At 38.2% G+C, this 18,468-nt stretch overlaps 1 protein-coding gene across 1 annotated transcript in view; it reads right to left on the bottom strand.

Annotated features, from left to right (window-relative positions):
• srrm3 (serine/arginine repetitive matrix 3) overlaps positions 1–18,468 on the bottom strand; it is an 89,478-nt gene that overhangs the window by 17,336 nt on the left and 53,674 nt on the right. The window contains exons 3-5 of the mRNA XM_033978919.2: positions 11,139–11,237; positions 3,293–3,382; positions 1,606–1,686 (exon numbers count right to left, since the gene is read on the bottom strand). Coding sequence (XP_033834810.1) covers positions 1,606–1,686; positions 3,293–3,382; positions 11,139–11,237 — 270 coding nt within the window. The remainder of the gene's footprint in view (positions 1–1,605; positions 1,687–3,292; positions 3,383–11,138; positions 11,238–18,468) is intronic.

Raw genomic sequence — 18,468 nt, 5'->3', positions numbered from 1 at the left:
GACCAATACAGAGTCAATGTAATCTGATTGTTCCCAAGCCGTCCTCCCCCCAGCGCTTTTATAATAATGCACAATATATTTCACCTGTTTCTTCTCATTTTTAAAAACCAATACAGGGTGGATAGTAATTGCCGTAAAGTTTGATGTGACTTTTATGAATTCAGGCGTGAATTCATTTCTTTTTGTTGTGACATACACGGCCAGTGAAACATTTGGACACACCATCTCCTTCAGTGTTTTTGTCTTTATTTTTACTACTTTCTACATATACACATAGAGAAGACATCAAATATATGAAGTCAGATATATGGAGTTATGTAATAAAGAAAGAAAAAAAAACTCTACTAAATATTATTTCCTTTGTCATAAAATATTTATTTAACTTTTCTTTACTACATAATTCCATATATCTTGCTTCATATCTGATGTCTTCTGTATTTATCCAAAATGTAGATAGTAGTAAAAATTAAGAAAATACAAACTAAACATTAAAAAAAAAAAAATGGATGAGATTGTGTGTCCAAACTTTTGACCAAACTTTTGGTCGTATATGTAATAGAAAGAAGCCCCTAAACAAGAAGAGCTCTTATATAACTGTGGAAGTGTAATTTCACCATTACAACACAGTGCGAGATAGGGATGGCACAAAAAGATTAAATTTCCAGGATTTCTTGTCCCTGTGGATGTTATAATCTTATTTATTTTTATTTTATTTGCACCAATCTGCAACCATCTCACATGACATTACACTGCAAAAAGTGTAATCATTATAATCATTTGGCATGAAAACAATGTGTGCAGCTTTAAAGATGCACTGTGTAACTTTTCTGGTGGAGGGACACCTGCTCATCTCCATGGGGATACTATTGCTTTGCCTAGAATGTCAGAATACTATAAACTTACCTATGTCCACAGAGAAAAGCATGCAAGTCCAAGTAACTGGTCAGATCTCTGGAGAGGCAACCTCCCTCACACTGGGAGGTTTTTTATTCTGCACTTTTCTCCTTTAATGTTCATTTTATGATGATTATTTGTGATTTTGATTTGTTGTATTGTGATTTTAATGTCTGTTTTATTCTGCAACGCACTTTACCTTGAATTACCTTGTGTACGAATTGTGCTATAAAAATAAACTTGCCTTGCATTGCCTTCAACTATAAAAGTCACTGAATAAAATTCCATATCATTTTCATGCTGTAGAGCTGGACATTTCAGGCAAAGCAATCTCTATGGAGACGAGCTGGTGGCAGAACCTCCATAAAATAGTGGACCTTTAACTAAGAACCTTTAAGTCTTGCACAGTCCATTTTGTCTTTTGTAACTTCCTTTGATTTTGATTTGATTTCTGCTTGGTTCAATTTGTTCAACAACCAGTACATTAAACCTGTCATAATTGGGTTTCATTTATTAAAGTATTAAACTGTTAACTTCTTTTTTCCAGCAGTGCTTTTCATGCTGCATGCTGGGTCTCACTCTTTTCAGACCAACCTTGATTTTCTATCTAAAATCTGATCCACAGTTTATATTCATACAAAATAACTGTGCCTCCACAAACCCACATGGTAATCGTTTTGGCTAACATCACTCCACTCCGCTCCCACTCACCGGCTCCTCCTGCGTCCAGATTTCTTCTTTTTCTTTTTCTTTGGCTGCGGAGATGGAGAGCTGGTGGATTTCCTCTTCTCTCTGAATAGAATAATTTACAAGACATTGCAATATTACAACATTCTGCGGAAAGTACAGAAAAAGTTTTGATTACAGTTATTAAGTTATGAAAGAATAACAAGGAAAACATATCTAACAAACGTAAGCATCAATTTTCTCATCTGCTCAAATCGTTCAGCCATAGGAGACAATGTTATAGCAATAAAGTAGCGGCAAAAAACAGGAAATTGCTTTTGGGAAATTACTCCGACACTTAATCTGCTTTGGAGTGACACAGGCAGAAATCTAAACGACCATCTCCTTTGTAATTCTCAAACATAAACGCCTGGTTAGCTTGGAGCTGCAGAACAAGATAGCTTAGATACTTGAATTGGAAAGCATTTCGGATCATGTGAATACGGATGTTACCGACTGGAATGCCGTTTAGGGAGGAATTGTCACAACATTCAAGATTCCATATCCATGACAAAAAAAAGGACTGTTGTCATAGCAATGAACACTTTAAAACAAAATGGTATAGATTCTGAAAGATGAAAAGTGCTCAAAATGCAGAAAGTTGAAACCCAAGAAGTTTAAAGGTCCTATATTACCGTATTTTCCGGACTATAAGTCGCTTCGGAGTAAAAGTCGCACCAGCCAAAAAAGATAGTATGGACTATAAGTCTAATTTTTTTGAGAAAAAAATCCGAGACCAAGAACAGACATTTCTTTAAAGGCAAGTTATAATAATAAGAATAAAATAGAGAACATCAGGCTGAATAGCAGTACAACACGCTAACGTATTTTTGTTCAGTCTTTCTCAGATGTTTTTTAAATTAGTAGATACTGGTACAGAAGCCAAGAGTGCCCTCACGCGGTTGTCAGCGTGACAAGATGTGAAATTAATCTAATTTTAATAGTTTCACATATAAGTCGCATCTGAGTATAAGTCGCAACCCCACACAAGCTATAAAAAAGTGTGACTTATAGTCCGGAAGATACAGTACATAAAATAGACTCTTGTGAGCTTTAAGTCATGTTATAATGCTGTTCAAAAAAGACCTGAAGTTGTGATTTGTTTCATTTACACATGTTTGAATAACCCTGCATTATTAGTCTGTCCACATCTCCACATCTCCAAAGCTCAAAATGCTCTGTTCCACTCTGTGATGTCATGAAGTGATAATTTTTTAAGGTAACAGCTACCTACCTTTTGTTCAGTAGAGATTGGCAATTCCAGGGCTGAAATTATGCAAATGATTCTCGTGGAGGTGTGTGGAGTTTAAAAACATAATGGAGCACTTCCTGTATTACCCCATGACATCACAAGGTGGAACAGAGAGTTTTCTGTTTCAGAGAATAATTTAGCCTAAATGCGCAGAGTTTTGTGTGTTTAACATATCTGAATGAAACGAAACACAACTCCAGGCATGTTTTTGATGAGGAAACAACATTATAAGTCAGAATTCTATGGTGGAATTTGCTGTTTATCTGTCAGATCATATGTTTGAATATTTCTTTCAAAAACATTGGATCTCTGTTATTATACAGGCCCCTGCCCTCCATCTAAATCTTTACAGAACATTTAAATAAATGGACAGTCACTATGTATTTGACTGTACTGAGTATTAAATGTATAAGTGAATACCTGTTGTCACTGCCATAGTCGTAATCTCCATCTTCATAAACAAACTCTTGGTTGTCCTCGTACTCGTGGTGGTAGTGCAGGTGGTTCACCCTAAAAATACAAAGAAACACCAAGAGATACTTCCAGTTAAAAGCCTAATTATGAAAATGTGTTTTTCAATTGATGGCAAAGGCACAGTTATAGTATTCCAGATTGGTTAACTTCTGCAAATATTAGATTGATTCTTGGTCTTGTCATGAAGTTCTAGCCATGGATTTCAGATTCCTGTTTTGAGGAATTTTCACCATTTAGTTTTAAATCGTTAATTGCCATGGTCTTAAGTTTACATAATTCTGAAACCCATGGATAATAGGAATGGTATATAACTGTGCTACTGGAGGAGGTTTCCAAATATTAGTATTCGTCCAGTACTGGCCCATATCTGGTACTTTCTAAACTTCTAAACTGCCCCATTCTGTGCATCAGATGTGTCTTTCTAAAAAAACATGGAAATAGTAGAGCTTCTAAATTAGTTTGTGAACTCTATTATAACTTAACGTCAATCTCTGGGACTTGTTATGTTTCAGAATGATGAAAAATAAGGACAGTTGCCACAGCGATTACCAATTTAAAACGATTATAATTATATTAAATGGGAAAAAGTCAAAATGTTGCATGTAACAAGAAGCTGAAACCCGTTAATCGGCTGCAAGACAAATATAATGTTCATCGACCTGTATCGGCTGAAAGAAAACTCCACATTAGTCCATCCCTAGTCATTAATGGAAGAAGCTAAATAATTCCCAGGGGAACAATACAAAGCCAGCTACTTTATTACTATGTGCTTAACGGCAAAAAGATGGTGACCTCACGCCACACCATGCTACAGAAGAAATATACCTTTAGAATAACTCCAGTTTTTATGAAATCACAAATCTGGTAACACTAAAGTAGAATGGTGAGAATGATAATGAGAAGTGACCCGGGTTTAATAGCAGTGAGCCGGAGCTGGTCGAGTGCTATAATTAGAGTGGGACATCATTTACACAAGTGCCTGGTAATTTATTATAGATCAGACCTTTTAAATGAGGACTTCACTTGGGCAAACATTGATTTATCTTTAATGGTTTAAATGAGCCTGGTGTTAAGCGTTCAGCACTACTTGAGAGGAAAAGAGTTTGGGTCTTACGATATTATCTCAGCCATTTTTATTTTGGTTTCTTGTTTTTATTTCTGTTGAGGTAGTGGAGAGTAAACAGACAGAAAAGCCTAGTCTGCTGCCTGCCTTTTTAGCAAATCGATTTTTGAGAAGATAGTTTGTTGTGGCTAAAGTGTTTGAAATATGGATTTATTTTTCTCTATCTAAATCCAACTGAAGTGCACAAATATTAAAGGTTGCAATACGCTTGTCCTGTATGATCCTGGTTTAGTCCTGATATTCAAAGTACTGAGAGTAGTATTGTTGTGTGTACACAGTGAAAAAAAAAAAATGCAATGAAATCCTCACTTGCTCCATTCCCGTCAAACAAATAGTACACTAAAGAGGATCTAGACTTGGTTTGGTGCTGCTTAAAGTAAAATTGAGTTCAAAGAAAGCTGAGATTAATAAAGTCTAACTTGAGTAACAGCTTCAGACATAGCAGTGCCTCCAGTTAGCTTTAAATCTCCCAAAAAAATGTAAATGAGATCTCTTGAAAGGTGCCATCATGCAATTTTTATATTAAAGCAACACAGTGTAACTTTCCAGAGGTGGCACGTCTGTGGAATATTACAGCTCAATGGAGAAAAGAAGATGTAGGCCAAATAAGAGTCAGGTTTATGGAGATGCAAGCTCGCTCACAGTAAGGACACATGCTTTTCTATGTTTTTCAGTGTAATTTAAAATAAAAAAGACATACCATGCTTTTATTTTGGCTTTAAAGTTACACAGTGGGGCTTTAAAAGATGGACTGTTTCAGGCAGCGCCACAAAGATCACCTTTATATTTTTTGTACAGAATGTAAAAGTAGTTTGCATCGTCGTCCATTTTTGAGAATTCCAAATGTCTGGATCCACACTTGATGACATGTTGCTAGCTGACATTTAGCCTCTCTCCCCTGCAGCGCTTGCTCCCTCTCAGCTTGTGCCACTGGTCTCGTCTCACTTGTTATTCGCACACACTGTACTGTACATACAGACAGATGGCTGCAGCCTCGCCCTGATCTGGATCCTTCTATAACCCACTACCCTCCTCTGCCTCCTCTGTCTCCTCTGCCCCCCACACGCTCTCAGCCTGACCTCGTCTCCACAGGGATGAAGAAAATGAGAAAAAACACACTTCACTGATGATTTTATTATATGCAGCACTGACCTTGTCCAACACGCCTTCAATACAAAACCATCTGGCTGCTCCGAGCTGAGGGAGCTACAGACGTATAAATGTAAAGGTCTGAATGTTTAGAGTTTTAAATGACCTCCACAAGGCACGTTTGGCTTTCTCTGGTGAACTGTATCTTATTACTCATTATTGGAATATCCAAAATCAGCAGGATGTAATTTAAATCAACATATTGCTGTAATTAAAATAGTCCTTGATATGTATTACTTTCAGGTCAAAATATTGTTAAAATCCATTGTTTTTCATCTCAAACTGCCATTGTCATTCTCTTCTCTTTTTCAGTACTGTAAATGACCATACCAGTCTATCATCAGTCCCAGATCAGCTGTGGCTACAATAGCGGCTTATCACTACCAAGTGTGGAGTGAATGAATAATGCTCTGTAAAGCGCTTTAGGTGTCTCGAAAGGCACTGTATAAATCCAATGGTGAATGAATTCCATTTGAAAAATATAGGAGAGTTGTTTCAGGGAATTATTAATGATAGAAGTGATTTGGTACACATCTTTATATTTATTCATATTTCTATTGTAGCTGTTCAAAATATGTAAAATAAGGTCCACACAGAAACACAATAGACTAACAATAGAATAAATGAATTAAGTGTCAAAAGTGCAATCTACCACCATGAGCAGCAGCTGCCCTGAGCTCTCTCTCGTGAAATGAAACAGAACAGGAATGCTGTGCTCTGGTTCGATTCAGAGAAACAGGACGCTAACACAGAGAGAAGAGCTGCTTGTTGAAGTAAATGGTGTTTGAGAGGCACATTTGAGCAGGGCACCAGGCTGACGCTTTGTTATTGGAAGAAGATGGGTAACAGAGCCCCTAATTGGCTGAGGACCGCTGAGCACAGCAGGAAATGTCTCGTACCAGTAAAATCACCGCGCTTCTGCACCCAAAAGCCTGCTCTGCCCACACGGAGGAGTGCTCTGACATCCTCCTACAAGATGTGTTCACTGAGTCCATCTGTAACACTGGATTGCAGGTCATTTTGATGTGCAATACTGCTAGATTGTAGTGAAAAGCAGAAAAAACAAATTTGTCATGATGTGGTTGATTATGGTTGTGGTCATCATGTTTGACTTGATTCCATTTAGTCAAACCTTTTATAATAAACAGAACCAAATGGGCAAGATGGCAGGATCAAAGCTTTATGTAATCAAATATTCTACCATTCCATACATGGCCATGGGCTGCAGTGCAGGGCTCAGTATTGTTTCTGTCTGTGTCTGTGCGGGTTTCCTCCAGTTTCCCCCATCAACCCAAAACATGAACAGCTGAACTGGTCCAGTTAATGTATTCCTGACAAAGCCTAGCTCAAGATATGGAGATGGGTTTAAGGGAGCAGTGCTGTGGTGCCCACTGCCCCTGACAGGGTTCCCCAGCGGCATCGAAGGAGACACATCCTTCAAATGCAGAAGACAAATTTCCCTATGGGCACAATAAAGCTACAGGCTATAAATAATTTTTTTTTAAAAGGTCAGAATTCTGCTCTGTTTGGTTCTATAAAATAATCAAATTGTTACTACTTCTGCACAATGGACACTGATGCTGATTCACAAATACATTGCAATACAAATTAGCTCTCGTCATTTTAGCTACTACACATTGTCTAAAACCCGGCACTATTGTCTGTGCAGCATTATGAATGAAGCCTGCTGCCCAAACTGTAATTAAAAACAAATACAAGTTTCCAATGCTCTGTGCAATGTCATTAACCAAACATCCAGAAATTCCCCTGGCTTCTCTTAAGCTTTTAATGATTACGTTGTGCTGTAAGGTTGAGTTAGGCAGATCCAAAGCTTTTAAGAGAGCCTTCTTGGGATGACAGGTTACTGTATAGACCTTTAGTGTCTATGGGAGTTGGCGGTGATAGACTAGATTCAATAGGCTCCTCGGGGCTGCAGCAGTACTACTCAGTCAGTCACACTTAGGGAGGAAAAAGGACTGGGTTTCAATAGCTACAGTGTGAAAGAGGATGAAATGTAGGCTGGACACTATTGAAAAATCTCTGATGTAATGTAACTATAAAAAAAGATTCAGTAAAAGTTTCAGTTTAAGGCTTTTACAGGTATTTTCACTGTAAAACCCCAGTATTGATCTAAAGTTCATAATAATAATACAGTTCTTTTGACTTCCTCACATTGACATTTTAAGAAAGAGGCTGTATCCATCGTAATAAAACATAATCAATGTAACCACTATTGTCAGAAGTTACCATTCATACACTTTACTTGAATAGTTTGGCTCAATGGAAGATCTCGTGTCTGTGATTTGTGTCTACTTTTTCAAGATTTTAATATATGCTCATGCGTTGGCGGCAGTCTGAACTTATAGTATTTACATTAAAACAGGTTTTCAATAGATGCTTTTGCTTTTTACTGTGTAAGAGAAGGCCAGGTCCCCGCAGAGCTACTGTAGCAGCGGAAATGTGTCTGTGAGGCGTTCAAATGCACCATATAAAACTTTTATTTCTAGCTCTTTTGTTAATAATGGACTGTGGACATCCTGGTGGGAGGTACAAGTAATGCCAGTGTTTGTACTCAGTATGCAACCTGCAGGCAGACAGCACATCCCTGTTTGTTAAGCCAACATGCATTCTCTCTTTTCATAAAAATGTATTTGCCTGAGGCTTTTAAACAAATATTGAATAACTGTGTAAAAGTGAGGGTTAGCTTCAGTATTGATCAGCTGTGATGGTGCAGACATGGGTGTGTGGATCGGAGCTGGTGCTATCACTTGTGCAGTAAAATCAATGCGGGACACGGGTAAGCAGAGTTATGAGCGCTTGTGTCAGTACTTCCTGTGGGCTGTTTATTGGTGCTGTGTATAAAGTATTAAGCTACTTCTGACAGGCCGGTGCTGTCAATACGGGAGGATGAAGGAAAGCTTAGCGGGCTGCGGTATACTCCAGCTCAATACATACATCTGTTAGCTTCAGATAGTGAAAATACTGATTTGGTGCTTCAGGCCAGTCTTTAAATTCTCAGAAAAAAATAGTTCTGTTTGGACGTCAGTTTTATTAGGCTCTGTCGTTTTATTATGGTCCACCCTTGCTCTCCACAAGCCTTCTCTATCTGATGGGGAGGAGGGGACTGCCACCTGCTAGTCTTCATGCAGATGTTAAAAAAAAAAAAGAAAAAGAAAACCATTAACATGTATTTTTACTGCTTGTCACTCCACAAATCGTAACCATAACTTTGTGACTTTGTGGTGTCACCTATTTTCCTGTATGGAGCTAAGTTCAATGCTATACCATGAAATATTCCAAACATATCCATGGAGACACCAGGAAAGTTACATAGTGCACCTTTAATTTGTTTTAATTAATGTCATACACTCAGATCGGGCACAAGAGACAGTTTTTCCTGTTAATTACATTGCACTTTGCTATGAAATATCGAAAACGTGAATTCATAAGTGTCGAACCTGACTATTTCTATTAGTGACTAGACCTAAGAATTTGCTATATTACGGCAAAAAGCGGAATTTTAACAATATTCCTTTTACCTGCCCCCATCTGTATTAAATATGATTGGCCAATAGAATGTTGTGGTGTCATTTGAAACCCAGCAATACTTATTATCAGAATAACTATTAACGTCATCTGACACACAATAATATAGTCAATGGATTGGACTGGCCTGGTCAAAAAGATGGAGGACATTACAAAATGGGTTGATAAATTGATTTCAACCTGAATCCTCCACACAACCAATTAGAGCACAGAAATTAACTTTTAATGGATGAGGTTAGAGTGTGGCATTTAGGTCTCATTGGCCCAGGATCGATAATATTGATCACCTTTAAAATAAACATTTGCATATTCACTCCTGACATACTGTTTCACCAGCTCATCAAGTCATCAAAGGGTGTGTAACAGTTCTGAGAGAAAGGACAAACATGAATGTATGAGGTTCACATAGGGGCACAGGGCTGATACAGAATTGGTTTGTACTTATTTCCACGGACCGTCCAAACCCAGAGAGCATGTGGAGGAATGTGCCTTCGCCGACTGAATGTTCGTAAAAGTAGATATTGGAAAAGTTTTAATTTGGACAGATGTTTACTTTCGAGTTAAGTTGTTGATTTGTTGAGCGCTAGTGTGTCGCAGGAGTTGAGGGATAAGCAAATTACAGCCGTCTTCAATTTTCCACATCAAGGCTTTTTGGTGGAGAGAAAGCCGTGCATCCTGCCTCCGAAGTGCCCTTGGGAAAGAACTAATGCTCGCAAAAAACTTTTACAAATCATCTTATTCATCTTTTTCCTCTCTGATGTAACCTTCTTTGCTTAAAGGGCCTGCACCCAATTTTTTCCATGTATTTGAGCAAAATATGTCTTGCCCCAGTACAGATATACAGTAAAAACAGCTCTTGAGGGCAAAACAAGTCCACTGGGAACTGTCTGTATCTAATTATGCTACTTGTTGTTAGCTTTACTGTGAGAGCAAAACTTTGCTCTTTGAGAGTTGTGAAAAGGACTTATAAACTCCTCGGGGTGAATAATTATGATGCTTTGAATTCAATAAGTGAGGAATAACTCTGGACCACAGCAAACCGTTTAAAATGAGCTAGTCCTGTTTTTCACATTTTGAAGACATAGCACCTTTAAATGTCAGGAGCTGGCTAAAGTGCAGAGGAGCACCATTAGTCTAGTCGGTGAGTGTGGAAGTGCTAGCGTCATTAGCAGCTATTAGCTCGAAGACAGCAGGTCATAGCGTCAACACTATGGCTTGATCATTCACACATGAGCTAGCGGCTGACTCGGGAGAGCAGACACGCCCACTTCCTGCTGTTTGGTGATTACACATGGATGAACACATATGACTAGACTGTGATGACTGTATCACATCCAACTGGCCTCCCGTCGCAACAATTATACTGACGATACAGGTGGTGTAGGCTTAAACATACCTTTAAAAATAGCACTGGCAAGATACAGCGTTCTGGAGATGCTCTAGAGAGATTATGATACAGACATTATTATGTGAGCTCTGTCTATTTTGAATCATTCTGGGATCAAGGATTTATACGGGACAACAACAGAAAGGTGATTGAGCGATTTGTATTTTTTGTAAAAACAAATCATTCACACATTTAATCTGTCTTCATATTACATTAACTCTACTGCAGTTTTTAATCAACCAATAGATCGGCAGGGCATGTCTTTATTCGACCAAGAATTTCTTTAGTACTAGCACTTTTACTTCTACTTGAGTAATATTTTTAATTGAAGTAACAATACTCTTACTTGGGTAAAAGTTTAGGTTACTCTTTCCAGAATGAGCAAGTCTATAAATAGTCCATGTTGACAATATTAAATAAGTTAAATATTTGTGTTTCTTGCACAGTTTTTGTAGCTTCCCCAAACACTTAGTAACATTATTTTGAAATTACTAATGAGTACAGTGTTGGTTACTCTATACCCCTTTACCAAGAAACATGGCGTAAAAAGCAAATCAATATGAGTGTGTGTTTTGGAGAGGACTTACATGGGCTGCTGTGTGCCTTCTCTGGTAATGACACCCTCTTTGTCCATCAGCATCTGCCGGAAAGTGCTCACTTTTTGCCGGATCTCCTCCTCTGTGTACCTGTGAGAAGACAGCCAAAAGAATGTTATTGAGCAGATTGGCACCCACACACTGCAATTCAGTACAGAAAATGGGCAGCAAAGTTTTAGTTTATAAACAGACATGAGAATGGACGTGGATGTACTTCTGGGAAATGATTCTATATAAATTATACAGTAAACAGAATGCAGTTTAGGTGTAAATGCTTCCTCCATAGGACTCTGTTATGAGCAGTGATGGAAAGTAATGAAGTACAAGTAATAAAGTACTGTACTTAAGTAGAATTTTTAGGTGTATCTGTACTTACTTCACTATATTTGAGAGCAATTATCTGTACTTTCTACTCCACTACATTTTTGAATTGGATTGAAAAGTAAAAAGTAGCTTTTGAGGGGTTATTTTTTACAATATTCGTGGTAACAACCTGACTAAAATTTACAAAAAAACAAACAAACAAAAATAAATACACAAAACTCATGAGACAAATATATTATTGTTTCTGTTGACCAAAATATGTATAATTTTCAATCACTACACTTACACTTGAACAAAGACTTGTGTGAAATACTTTTACTTTTTACTCTTAAAGTACATTTTTAAATAGGTGCTTAAATAATTTACTTAAGTTGATTTTTCCTGTATACTTTTGCTTTTACTTGAGTAACTAACAAAATTAAGTATTTCATTCACCACTGATTGTAAGTCAGTTACTCAACCTCAAATCATTAAAATACACTTGCTTTCAGACAGTGGCATAACCCCAATGTGAAGTAGTCCATTCCTTTACTTTTGTCTCTATTGTGTTTACTAATCGAACACAATAAAAACTACTTCATTTTGGAGACACCAGGCAATAACATGCAATATTACAGATCTTACTTTTATTTGATCTAAACTTAAAATTCTAATTGTGCAGCAAGTCTACAGTCTATTCATGATTTATCTCCCCCAAAATGTACTGCATAAGACTTAACCATTTCCTTTCTTTTGAGTGCTTAACAAAGCTGAAAAATAGAAAAAGTATTTTTTCCTTCACATTTCCTCCATTTCACTGTAATTAAGTGCCCTAAGTGCAAGACTCCATCTGACACAAAAGTACAGCACAGCCTTCACAAAAGCAATAAATAACGACTCTATTCATAATATCTGATGCATAATACCTCATCTCTTTTATTCCTGCTCTTTTGCGAGACAGCTGCACATTAAATTGACCTTTTACGCTTTAATTCCATTGTGAGCGTGAATGTGGGACGGGCTGTAACCAATGAATCAAACATGGAAACACATTTTTTATACATTCAGACACAAGCACCATCCAGAAGCAGTGACAGAGTGAAGAGGTGCTATAATTATTCTCCCGCTCTGTCAGACTCTGCAGCAGCACTGTTGTTAGAGGCACGGATGAACTACTGTCAGTACTGTACATGGGTTCTTTAGTGAGAGACGCTGCAGGCATGTTCACACATCAACACATTTTACTCATAATGAGGTGTGCTGAGCTACAAAGGCAGACACGAGAAAGACCAGGACAATTGTTACAGCAAGAATAGCTAGAAGTTACATTGACGGCATATTCACAAACAGAAAAATTGATATATATAGGCACGTAATTTCATTTTATTTATCTTTATTCATACAGAGAAATGAGATGAGAGCACGTACACTCTCCTTTTCATGGGCGCCAGATTTTCCTTGAGTTCCATCAATTCAATTCACTTTTATTTATATAGCACATTTAAAATACAACTTAAGCTGCAAAAGTGCTTCACACAAAGTCAGCACAAAATATACTGTATAATATAGAGATACTGAAAATATGACACAGAGGCAAAGAACAATAAAACAATAAAAGAACCAAGATATCCTGTTTAGTTAGTATTAAATGCCAGGGAGAAGAGGTAGATTTTTAACCTTCCTTTAAACTGTGTTAAAGCCTTACAGGATCAGGCAGAGGGCGCTGTTCCATAGTCTGGGCACTACCACAGAAAAGGCTCTGTCACCTCTGGTCTTGAGCCTGACTTTGGGTCAGCTGACCTCAGGGCTCTGGGTGGAGTATAGGTCTGAGGTAACTCCCTCAAATAAAGAGGACCCATATAGTGCACACATTAAGTACCATTGGCCTAAAAGCATAATTAGTCTTAATAAAAGTCCTTTTTCAAGGTTTTTGGGAAAATACAAAATAAATGTTTCAACAAGATGACTGGGGCAGTTTGTGTTTTGTTTTGTTTTTTACTGTAAAACCTGATTAGTCGAGGACAGAGCCAATGACACCTACAGATGCAGCAGGGACTGAGAGTAAAATGAGTAAAACTCAATTTGGCCAAAAATGACACAGGGACTTATGCATTATGAGGCCAGGGAAATGATTAATAAAAATACTCATTCAGAAGTGCTTCCATGTGGCTGTTTGCAGGGAAAGTCACCTCTACCTCTTCATTTTTAGTAACATCTCTGACCATTTGTCAAATGTCAACCTTCACTTTTAATCCCATTCATAAAAAAATGAATGGCTTAGATTTACATGGTGCCTTTACAAGCTGACAAGGTAGGTTCATCATTCACTCCCACATTCGACTGTGGTAAGTTATTTTTGTCACCACAGCTGCCCTGGGGTAAACTGGCAGAAGTGTGGCTGCCAATGTGCACCTACAGCACCTCCGAGCACTGCCATCAATTACTTACACAACTCTTTAATAGAGAAAACAGCATGTTAAAAGAATTTACAGTGATATAAATATTTTTGCTTATTCTCAACAGCAACTTTTTGTGCAACTGGTGAACCAATACTACTACTAATAATAATACTATTAATAATAATGTATTTATATAGCACCTTTAAAACTGTTTACAGATTCACAACAAAGTAAAAAACACAATACACACTTGGAAGATAAAATATAAAACATAGACATACAAAGAAGGAGGCATACATCAAAACAAAAGAAAATTCATAAAAGCCTGATGATAAAAGTGAGTTTTAAGAAGTGATATGAAAGATGATACTAATGGTGCTGTGCTTATCTCCTCAGCCAGGTCATTCCAAAGCTCCAACACACTTCAGGTGGAGCCTCGACTTTGGAACAGCTAATAGGGACCTGCCTGAGGATCGAAGGCTGTAGGAAGGCTCGTACGGGATTGAAAGTTCTGAAATGTAACTTGATGTGAGACCTAAATGAGCTTTAAAAGTGATCAGAAAAATCTTAATGTCAATTCTAAAATGCACAATGGAATGGAAGTTAACACTGGGGTGATATGTTGTTGTCGATTAAAAACCTAGTGGCTGCAAGAGTTGTCTACCTTTACATTATTTACAGTATTAGTAAAGCATTTTTAAATTCACGGGATAATTGTGTTTATATTAGAAAGTGATTGCCTTCATAATGAGCAGAGGCACAGCAGTAATTGTATAACACAAAATCCTTGTGTAAAAAAATGTGTAAATTACGGGAGCACATTTGACCGTGAAAAGTGCATTACCCCTGCCGAGTGTTTGCTCGCCTCAGATTAAATATAGAATCCCATATCTTGTACTCTGGCTGTGGCGCTATCAGTCCGTCTACAGCGCAGAGAATGAGATTAGGACAAGTGTGATAGAGAGCTGAAATAGCTGGAAGATAGCCCAAAATGTGAGGTATAAGGGGGTGAGGTATTTGACAGGACCATCAGCACCTGCCGCTGTACCGCAATCTCCCCACTCCAGCACCTGTCAACTCAGCACAATGCAACAGCAAATAAGAGCTTGCTATTCATGGACTTGCACTACCTATCACTATACATTAAAGCCTACAATTCCACGACGGCTCCTGTCAGTCTCGCGCTCAACATGGACTTACAATGGCATAAATCATGGAAAGTCCTGGGTGCGCTTTGTCCAGAAACATGGACAAAGGTATAGGCCCGACTCTTCATGCTTTTTCAGCACTGTTAGAGCCCGAAGCCATCTCAGTCGGCAGTCCATTGAAGACACAAAAAGAAAGGGTCAAATGTGTGAAACGGAAATCTCTGTTTGAATTTGACCTACACAACCTCGCAGTCTTTTCTGCTCTTTTGGCCGACACTTTTTAAGATACATGGCGTTTTTGTGCAGAACCTGGCATTTGGAGGTGAATTCAAGTCCATTTCGAAAACATGCAGAGACAGAGTGAGCGGTCAGAAGTTTTATACAAGAAAAAAAAAAATCAATACTGAAAGAAAGCTACCGTATATTGAAGAAAATATCCTTAGAATCTCAGCGTGACTCCAAAAAACATTTTACAGCTGGTAGAAACTGACAGAGCTGTGGGTGAGTGGGGGGTTTTCAGAGGCAATGACGATTAGGAGAAAGACTAAAATTTGATTTTATAGCTTATTTCTAAGACACAAAGTCCAGATTATCATAATTATTATCAAAGTAACGCCTTGGGGTCCCACCGGAGGAGCTGGAGGAAGTGTCTGGGGTGAGGGGAGTCTCTGCTTAGTCCCTGCTCCGTGATCCAGCCCCGGATAAGCGAAAGAAAATGGATGGAGGAATTATCATAGATACAATTAGAGCTTAGTGATATTCAATTTTTTTTTTTTAAATTTCACTTAATTTACCCGAATGACCTACAGAAGTGCAGCATTTTCATTTCACACAGCTATTTGGAAGTTTACAACATATGTTTTCTTTTCATCATCACCTTTTTAATCACTTTTTAAATGAGAAATTGCATACTCGATATTGAAATTTTGCATAACATCTAAACTAGCTTCATGATACTGTCAATTTCTAAAGAATTTGCTTATCTCTAGATACAGCTACCCATAGTAAGTCTGTTTTAACTGTCTTTTATGTTTTATCTATTTGTGTATTTTGCCTTTTATATGGTATGAAATTCAAATGCTGTCAAAACATCCAAAAATATCGAAATGCATAAAGAATAAGGCAACCATTTCTTGTGTAGTACTGTCAATAGAGTACATATATATCTCCTTATTTGTTTACCTTTATGCTTGAAAAAGTTTTTTTTAAATCTATAATCATAAAAACTATAACTGTCTCATTACTGTCTGAATGGTTCTCTCCATGAAGAACAAAACTGACAGAAGAACTGACTAACGTTGATGATTGGCAGAGTTCGGTGAAAACGAGCGATTTTCTCTGTACATTTAATTAACACTTATTCCAGCTGTGAAGCCCGCTGACTCCCCTCTTGCCATCTGTTCTGCCCTGCCACTGGCTAATGCTCACTACAAAGACATCACGCATAGACGGGCCATTCCAACAAAGCACGCTAACAATTATATAAATAGGCTTAGCTTTGGTTTCGGAGTGGATTACCTGCGGTAGTTTAGACCCTTTGATAAACATGGTGGCCTAATGAAGATGTGTGGATGTTTTCCTTCTGTTTTTTTAATAGATAAATAGTTTTTAAATTACTTTGTCTCAGTATAAGCTCATTTGTAAAGGGAAAGGGAGGAGGAGTAGTTAAATTGTACAAATTGTAGTTGTTAGCGAAGAGATAGCTTTGTGCAGTACCATTTGTAACGGCGTTTACAACATGGGAAATATAACATAATTTCACCTAAAACTGAGTAAATTGCATCTACTTCCTTCCTCCCGCTGCTATCAATAAAGCTACTGCGTGCTTCATATTGATTCCTAGCTTGATAATAGTAATCCCTGACGCTATCTGACTATAGGTAAGTACTTTCTACACCTCCGAGTGAGCAAAGCACTGCAATTTCATGAAAAAACCACCCGCTAGCATCTTTAGAAGTGATTCAGTGGCGCCAATCAAAGCTATTCCACCTTATTTCCGAAAACCACACATCAGATTGACGTGAGTATAGAGGGACAGGGTACATTGATTAGCAGTAAGGGCTCCCCACCAGCCCCCCACCATGAAAAATGACCACGATTAAAGAAGTTGATTGGAGTAATTAGACAGCTCTGAGAAGCCAGCTATTGGGTCCATTAACTCGCGGTCTCTGGGAAATGAATAGTCGTAGTGTTCAAGCTGATAGTCATCGATTTGATGCGCATGTGGCTATGTCTGTACGCAGTCAAGCCCAATACCTGAGAGACGTATTTTCCACAAGTCATCCCCAGGCTCCTCTCCTTTAAAACGTTCGAAACACTGCAGCTATCAAGAGGGTAGGCTAATGCGTGGACCAATGCCAATGCAGTTCGCGAGATTGAGCGGGTAGCTAGCTCAGACATTGTAGAAAACACCCCACGTGCTTCTATTTTGGGGGCAGAATTAAAGTGATCTGCCGGGACCACCAACTCTCAAGTGAAGAGGATTCAATTGAGGCTCTCCACCGTCATAGATTGCCTAGTTAGATAGCATGTAGCGGCTAGCACCAAACACAAAGAGCACAAAATGAAGAATAGACCGTCCTCTCTCAACATCAGCTGGCCTTTTCACCTCCCCCGCGGTCTAAACAGATCAATGCTCAGAACAAGACACTCTTTCTGATTGCTCATCTTGTTGTTACTCTGCTATAACGCGGCGAGCCAGGGCAGTTTTGTCTGTCGTTGATCACTAGATTGGCTGCAAGCCCCCCTCAGTGACAGTGGACAAAAGGGGTCAACCTTCCTCAAACGCTTTTCCTCCAATTTAGCGTCTTTGGACAGGGCTTATGGTCTTATGGCTCTGGCTCGGGTTCATAGTGAAGCTTTCCCTAGTAACTCTCACACACACAGTTGCTTTCTGTGGCCTGCAGCTCTTTGATAGGCCTATGTATCTATGCGATATTTTTATCACAGGGTTACAAATGTGGTTGTATATTGTGATATATTTGAAATTGTTGTTAAAGGCACAGTACGTAACTTTCTGGAGGGGACATGTCACCTGCACGATTCCATGGAAACAGAAAGTTAAAACCATACTGGAACATTCTCTATGGAGATAGATAGGTTTATTGTTGTACTCTGGAAGATTATTGTGAAAGGAACAACATTTCCATGGATACAAGCAGGAATAGAGTTTTAGTCAGGTTTTTTTTGGCTACTAAGTTACATACTACGGCTTTGTTATGTTACTTTTCCATGAAATCAGTACAGCAAAAATAGTGCATGTTATTTCAGCAGTTTAATGTTAGACAGATGTGTAAAACCTATTTTAAATGTGCTGATTATCTCTCGGTGGGTCATAAACAACATACATTTAAGCAACTGAGGATCAGTGAGGAAACCAGGGTGAGCCAACGATGTCAAATGAATATGCAAACCACTTGGAGATTAATTAGCTGTAGAAGCAACATAAAGAAAACCCCAAAAGGGAAGAAG

This window comes from Periophthalmus magnuspinnatus, chromosome 14, assembly GCF_009829125.3.
Source record: "Periophthalmus magnuspinnatus isolate fPerMag1 chromosome 14, fPerMag1.2.pri, whole genome shotgun sequence".
NCBI classification, from domain to species: domain Eukaryota; kingdom Metazoa; phylum Chordata; class Actinopteri; order Gobiiformes; family Gobiidae; genus Periophthalmus; species Periophthalmus magnuspinnatus.
The sequence above is the reverse complement of the archived record's forward strand: the minus strand, read 5'-3'. Positions and strand labels throughout refer to the sequence as shown.